This window comes from Phaseolus vulgaris, chromosome 1 (assembly GCF_000499845.2).
Source record: "Phaseolus vulgaris cultivar G19833 chromosome 1, P. vulgaris v2.0, whole genome shotgun sequence".
Taxonomy (NCBI): Eukaryota; Viridiplantae; Streptophyta; class Magnoliopsida; order Fabales; family Fabaceae; genus Phaseolus; species Phaseolus vulgaris.
In genome coordinates, this window is record NC_023759.2 from 16,775,552 (window position 1) to 16,782,988 (window position 7,437).

General features: G+C 50.6%; 1 protein-coding gene across 1 annotated transcript; it reads right to left on the bottom strand.

Annotated features, from left to right (window-relative positions):
• Positions 1–6,045: 6,045 nt before the first annotated feature.
• Positions 6,046–6,744, bottom strand: LOC137815608 (uncharacterized). Its single transcript, XM_068618720.1, has one exon. The coding sequence runs from the start codon at positions 6,742–6,744 to the stop codon at positions 6,046–6,048; it is 699 nt and encodes a 232-aa protein (XP_068474821.1).
• Positions 6,745–7,437: the final 693 nt, after the last annotated feature.

Genomic DNA, 7,437 nt, shown 5'->3' on the forward strand with positions numbered 1-7,437 from the left:
ATCCATACACATTTTCCTTCTACTCAGTGAGACAGACTCCATGCAAAAACCTACAAGTTATTAGTTAAAGCATAATCAATAATAATTTAACATAAAGCATAATTTAACATAATCAACCGAACGCATGGTGCGAATTCCACCAAAGTTTTGGTCATTCACTTGATTCATGCTTGGCCCTGGGTTACCAACTCGACGATTTGGTCAAGAGCGGCTTCTTGAATGACTACCTACTGGACAAGAGAACGGGGCAAGCGTCGAGCTCTCAGCCGGCGAGCGGTGAGGGCCAGCAGCATGAGGTGCCCACTCACGGCGAGATCCACACCATCGCTGGAGGTTTCTCAGGTGGTGGATGTACTGCATCACAGAGGAAGAAATATGCAAGGTCTGTGATGGCAGTAGATGTGTTCGAAGATCACTCGCCAGATGTGGACATTACGTTCACAAAGGAGGATCTCAGGGACGTTGTGCCTCATGACAACGATCCCATAGTTATCTCGCTAGTCACGGCGGGGAGGAAGGTCCACCGGTTACTGGTGGATCAAGGAAGCTCGGCAAATGTCATGTTCTGGCCGACTTTCACCAAGCTGCAATTACCCCTTGACCAGTTAAGGCCCTACGGAGGATGCTTGTATGGGTTCGCTGGCGACCAGGTGGAGGTCAGGGGGTACATTGAGTTGAGAACCACGTTCACAGACGAGGCGGCCTCGAGGACGGAGAAGATCAAGTACCTCGTCGTGAATGCCCCCTCGGCGTATAACATTCTGTTGGGAAGACCGACCCTCAACAGAATAGGAGCTGTGCCCTCAACCAGGCACATGAAGGTTAAATTGTCGTCGATGGAAGGGGTGGTGATCACCATAAGGTCTGACCAGAAGGAGGCAAAGAAGTGTTACGAAAACAGCCTTAAGACCAAGAGGTCGGTGAGCTACGTCACCACGACACCACCTCCCGGTGTGGAGCCTGGGGCAGCAGAGGGGCCAGTTGTCGACGCGGCGATGGAAGTGACCGCCGAAGGCGATGTCGTCATGGTGGACGCCGAAGCAGGGGGAGAGAACGCCGATCGGGAGGAAGAAGCGAGAAACCGCCCAGAGGAGGCTAGGGAATCGGGAATCGCCAGGGCGGTGATCGCCAGTGAAACAAGGCCCAAACCCGTCGAGGAGTGGCTTGAGAGGGAGATCGGGGGCAAGGTCTTCAAGTTGGGAAGATCTTTGGAAGGTGAGATACAGGACCAGATCGCCAAGGTGATAGAAAGGCATCTGGATGCTTTTGCATGGTCTGCTTTAGACATGCCGGGAATCGATCCCGATTTCTTGTGTCACCACCTAGCAATGGACACACAGGTCAGACCAGTGCGACAGAGAAGAAGAAATTTTAATGAGGAGAGAAGACAGGCGATTAGGGACGAAACGCAGAAGCTCCTCGCCGCGGGTCATATCAGGGAAGTCCAGTACCCTGAATGGTTGGCCAATGTCGTGCTGGTGAGGAAGAGTAACGGGAAGTGGCGCATGTGCGTCGACTTCACAGATCTAAACAAGGCTTGCCCAAAGGATTCATACCATTTGCCAAGTATAGACGCCCTGGTCGATAGTGCAGCAGGGTGCAAGTTGTTGAGCTTCCTCGATGCCTTCTCTGGGTACAACCAGATTAAGATGCATCCTATGGATGAAGAGAAGACCGCCTTCATGACTTGGAGATCGTGCTACTGCTACAAAGTGATGCCCTTCGGGCTGAAAAATGCAGGGGCCACGTACCAAAGGTTGATGGATAAGGTACTCGCACCGATGCTGGGAAGGAATGTGCAGGCGTACGTAGATGATATGGTCGTGACTTCGCTAGAAAAAAGCAAGCACATCTCAGATCTGGAGGAGTTGTTTACCACGATTACCAAGTACAGATTAAAGCTAAACCCCGAGAAGTGCATTTTTGGCATAGAGGCAGGGAAGTTCTTCGGTTTCCTCTTAACTGAAAGGGGAATTGAAGCAAATCCTGATAAGTGTGCTGCCATCTTGGCGATGAGAAGCCCGACTACCGTGAAGGAGGTGCAGCAGCTTACAGGTCGGATGGCCACCCTATCTCGTTTCGTGTCAGCTAGTGGAGAGAAAGGCCATCCGTATTTCCAATGCTTGAAGCGAAACAATAGGTTTGCCTGGACGAAGGAATGTGAAGAAGCTTTCGTAAGGCTTAAGGAGTATCTGGCGAGCTCGCCGGTTCTGTGCAAACCTTTGGTGGGAACGCCTCTCAGGTTGTATTTTGCTGTAACTGAGAAGGCGGTGAGTGCGGTACTCACCCAAGATCAAGATCACACCCAGAAACCTATTTATTTCGTCAGCAAGGTGTTACAAGGCCCGGAAGTAAGGTATCAGGCCTTGGAGAAAGCCGCCTTGGCAGTAGTATTCTCGGCGAGGAGGTTGCGCCACTATTTTCAAAGCTTTACGGTGCTGGTGATGACCTACTTGCCTATCCAGAAAGTCTTAAAGAAGTCTGATGTAGCTGGGAGAATGGTGAAGTGGGCAGCGGAGCTGTCGGAGTTCAACATCAAGTACGAACCCCAAGGACCGATCAAGGGGCATATTTTCGCTGATTTTGTGGTCGAGCTCTCGTCAGAAGCAGCACGAGTTGAGGGGGACGATTTTCGTTGGGTACTTTCGGTGGACGGATCGTCTAACCAGCAGGGCAGCGGTGCTGGAGTCATTCTAGAAGGGCCCAACGGCGTGCTGATAGAACAGTCCCTGAGGTTTGCCTTTAAAGCTAGCAACAATCAAGCAGAATATGAGGCGCTGATTGCAGGTATCTTGTTGGCTAAGGAGATGGGAGCTAAGGTGTTGGTGGCCAAGAGTGACTCGTTGTTGGTCACGGGACAAGTAACAGGCGAGTTCCAGGCCAAGGATCCACAAATGGCGGCTTACCTGGAGTATGTGTAGGAGTTGAAGGGTTCCTTTGCCTCGTTCGAGGTGGTGCATGTACCCAGGGAGCAAAATGCCCGAGCTGACCTGCTAGCCAAGCTCGCCAGCTCGGGCAAGGGGGGTAGGCAGAGGACCATTATTCAAGAAACTCTGAAGACGCCTAGGGCGTTTGTAGCAGATCACCAGGTTCTTCAGATAAGTAAGTCGACGGGGATAGGGGCGAGAAGTCACAGGTCCTTAACCCAGGAGACCTTGAGAACGCCAAGAATAAGAGCATGTCGAGGGGAGAGGGTGAACGTGGCGCAGGTCTGCGCTACGCATAGGCCAGACACATGGATAACGCAATACCAGCGCTGCCTGGCAGATGGCGTTCTCCCGCTGGATCCGACGGAGGCTAGGAAGATAAAGAAGAACTCTAGCAAGTTCACCTTGATCGACGGCGAGCTGTTCAGGTTTGGGTTTACACACCCACTCCTAGTATGTGTGCACGGAGAAAAATGTACAAGGATTATGGCCGAGCTCCATGAAGGTATATATGGGAGTCACATCGGGGGTCGAGCTCTGGCTGCAAGAGCTCTCCATGCAGGTTATTACTGGCCAACGATGAGGGAGGACTGCAAGAAGTATGCTCAATGTTGCAAGCAATGTCAGCAGCACGCCGATTGGCACAAGGCACCCCCTGAAGAGCTGAAGTCAATTTATAGCCCCTGGCCGTTTCACACTTGGGGAATCGACATTCTAGGACCCTTCCCATTGGCAGTCAGGCAGATGAAGTACTTGGTAGTGGCGATTGAATACTTCACCAAGTGGATCGAAGCGGAGCCAGTAGCCCAGATCACCGCACATAAGATCGAAAGCTTTGTATGGAAGAACATCGTGTGCCTAAACGCCTGGTGTCGGACAATGGGACTCAGTTTGCAAGTCACCTGTTGAAAAAGCTGTGCGAAGAGGTGGGAATACAGCAGGTGTTTGCATCCGTTGAGCACCCACAGACGAATGGCCAAGTGGAGTCTGCCAATAGGGTGTTGCTGAGAGGTTTAAAGAGAAGACTAGAGAAAGCTAAGGGATCGTGGGCTGAAGAGGTACCCCGCATAGTTTGGGCGTACCATACCACTGAACAGTCAGGAACCCCTGAGACCCCGTTTAGCCTGGTTTATGGGTGTGATGCGATGATTCCAGTCGAAATCCAGGAAAGCTCGCCGAGATTCCAGAACTTTGTGGCGGAAGACTCGAACGAAGAAAGAAGAATGAATCTGGATTTACTGGATGAGGTAAGGGAGGAGGCGAGAGTGAAGGCCGAAGCAGTAAAGAGGAGGATTGAGCGAAGGTATAACTCTAAGGTAATGCCGAGGCGGTTCAGAGGGGGCGACCTGGTGATGAGGAAGGCCCATCAATACGAGATGGAGAACAAGTTATCACCTAAGTGGACGGGATCGTTCAGAATAACCGAGGTGCTCGGGAACGGCGCCTACCGCTTAGAGACGTTAGAAGGAGGGGCGATTCTTCGCACTTGGAACGCCACGCATCTCAAATTATATTACAGTTAAAGCCTTGTAAGTAAAGACGAACATGAAGAGATTTACATGCTTTCTGTTACAACAGTTCAAGGGGGCACTCTTTTTTCCCTAAGGAGGGTTTTTAATGAGGCCACCCAATAAAGAAGAGTTTTCAAGTTTAAAGTTTCTAAGATTGCATGCTTTCTAGTTAAAAGTTTTAAAGTCCCCATCGTTTTTCGGCGATTGGCGGCATCAGTTAAAAGTTTCAAAGTCCCCATCGTTTTTCGGCGATTGGCGGCATCAGTTAAAAGTTTTAAAGTTCCCATCGTCTTTCGGCGATCGGCGGCAATAGTTAAAAAGTTTAAAAGACCTCATCGTCCTTCGGCGATCGGAGGCACCAGTGATGATTAAAGACCTCAACGCTCTCGTGCGTCTTGAGGCAACAAAAGAAGTCCTCCTCGCCTTCGAGCGAGCGCAGGCAAGAATAGAGGAAGTCCTCCTCGCCTTCGAGCGAGTGCAGGCGAGAACAGAAGAAGTCCTCCTCGCCTTTGAGCGAGTGCAGGCAAGAACAGAGGAAGTCCTCCTCGCCCTTGAGCGAGTGCAGGCGAGAACAGAAGAAGTCCTCCTCGCCTTTGAGTGAGTGCAGGCGAGAACAGGTTAAAAGTCCTCGGTGCATCTAGGGGGAGGAGATGTACACCCTGGGCAAGCTGAGGCACCAGAGAAAGTCCTTCTCACCTCAGAGTGAGTTCAGGCAAGATGAACTGAAAGGTCAGGGGTGTTCGTGACCTTAAACGGCGGGAAGGGAAGGTTGATGGAAAACGCCTTTTCCCCTTTAAGCGAAACATCAATATTGACCCAGTAAGACCAGATAAAGCTTCCATGCTTGCAGGCGGTGCGAAGATAGATAAAATCCCTCTCGTCTTGAACGAGTTCAGGTACGGCGTGAAGGGTGGAAGAAGTTAAAAGGATAACTGAAGTAGGTTCGAAGAAAATACCTCACTATCCAGATCATTGTTCTTAAACTCAAGGAGGTAGAGAAAGATCCGAAAGGCGCCTCTACCCCCAGATGAGGGAACAATGATCAAGTTATGAAAGTAAGAAAGATCGCATCGCCAGAACCCTACGGCGTGAGGGTTGAGATAGCGAATGGGCTGTACGGCGATTAGAAGAGTTCCAGGCGATGACAGGAGTAAGGGGTCACCTCGCTTGGCAGATCAGGTAAACTGTATTTTAATACTAGTTTGAGTTAAAACCTGTTGCCTAGTAAGTGATTTATGCTAAGGTTTGTTGCCTTAAGTTCACAAGTTGTGTTAAATATCATCGCTAAAGAGTTAATAGTTGCTCAAGTTTACTTTGAGGTAACAGTTTGATAAGTTGTTATAAGATTACCAGTTTACTCAAGTTAAAAGCAGTATGTGAAGGGTTAAGCCCGAGTATTGCTGAGTTGATGCAGTTGAGTAAGTTTCACCGGTTACGTTAGTTAACCCCACAACAAATAGAGGCAAAAGCATGCAAGGTAAATAGAAAGACGATATTCAGGAAATGAAAATTATATAAGCAGCGTCAATTCAAGTCTATACACAAATAGCTATTACAAACAAAGGATAAACGACAAGTTTCGAAGAAGAGGTGATGGGGAGAGGCAGTTAGTCTTCGGAGGGTACAATCTTCCCATCCACCACTTCGTTGCAGATCGACACCATGGAAAGGTCGAGCTTAGGGTATTGGCATGCTACTTGCTCCAGAGCGGCGTCGAACCCGGCGGAGAGGACTTGAGCAGCGCTCTGCTCGAGCTCATGAGTTTGCCTCTTCAGATCTTCTTTCTCCTCATGAGATCGAGCGAGTTCTTCAGCAGCTTTTTTGCCCTCATCCCGAGTCTGGGCCAGCTCTGCAGCAATCTTTTTGGTCTCCTCACGAGCTTCGGTGAGCTCAGCAAGAGCCTTGTCCCTTTCCTTCTCGACCTTCCCTAGGAGGATCTCCCTGTCTGCTGATCTCTTTTCAAGCTTCTCCACCATAGAAGCTTCAGCCTTTCGTGCGGCCTCCATATCTGCCACCTTGACCCTGTATGGAACCAACTTACTTTCCAGGTCAATTTTCTCTTGAAGCTGGGTGTGCAGTTTTTGGCGCAGATCGGAGGCCTCCTTGCGTGTGTTCCTTAGCTCGGCATCCATTGCGTCCTCCAGCCTTGAATGTTCGATCTCCACCATCATCAGATTGCAAGAGAGTTTTTCAACCTCAGCCCTTATCATAAGGTTTGACTCCTTGAGCGCGGAGTTCTCCTCTTGGAACTTCTTGACTGAATCCTTCACAGCTCTTGATACGAGCAAAGGAAGATCTTCCGCCATGGTTTTCAGTTGGGCTGTGAAGGGTCCCAAGGTCTCTTCGAAGGAAGCTGGGAGGCTTGAGGCTGATGCTGGAGGCACTGGTGGGGTCTGATGTTGACTTTCACCACCACCCTCTTGAGCTTGTAAAGCAAGGGGGGCTTCTAGGCGTGGCGGTGAGGTCGGAGATTCTGTTATAAGTATTGGCGAAACCTGAGCGCCCTCATCTTCTCCTAATGCGGCCCCAGCGATGGATGTGGTCGAAGGAGGACCCTCTCCGATACAAATGGTGTTGAGGCGCTTGGAGAGTTTTCTACGTAGTTAAGGCCGCTGCTTTCAACCACTGGGGCACGGCGGCCAGGGGTGTCGCTTGGACTGGTCCTAGCGGAGCTGGAGGTGAGGGCGGTGTTGGTGTTGGGAGTGCAGGTGGTGTAGAGATGGCCACCCTTGTCCTCTTAGTAATAAGACCATCCTCAGTGTCTTCGTCGTCATTTTCTTCCTCTTGCACCACCTGAGGAGTCTTCCTTTTGGGTTTCCTCAAAACTAGTTTTTTCCTTTTTGGGGCGGGTAGTGCCCCAGAAGAAGTTGGACCTCGGGGAGGAGTCTTGCCTTGGGCAGCTTGGGCAGTCTCCACCACCGAGTTGGGCACAGTTTGGGAGCCTGCCGCAAGCTTGTGGGATCGGGCGATCGCCCTCAATTCCGCCAGTTTTCCTTTTC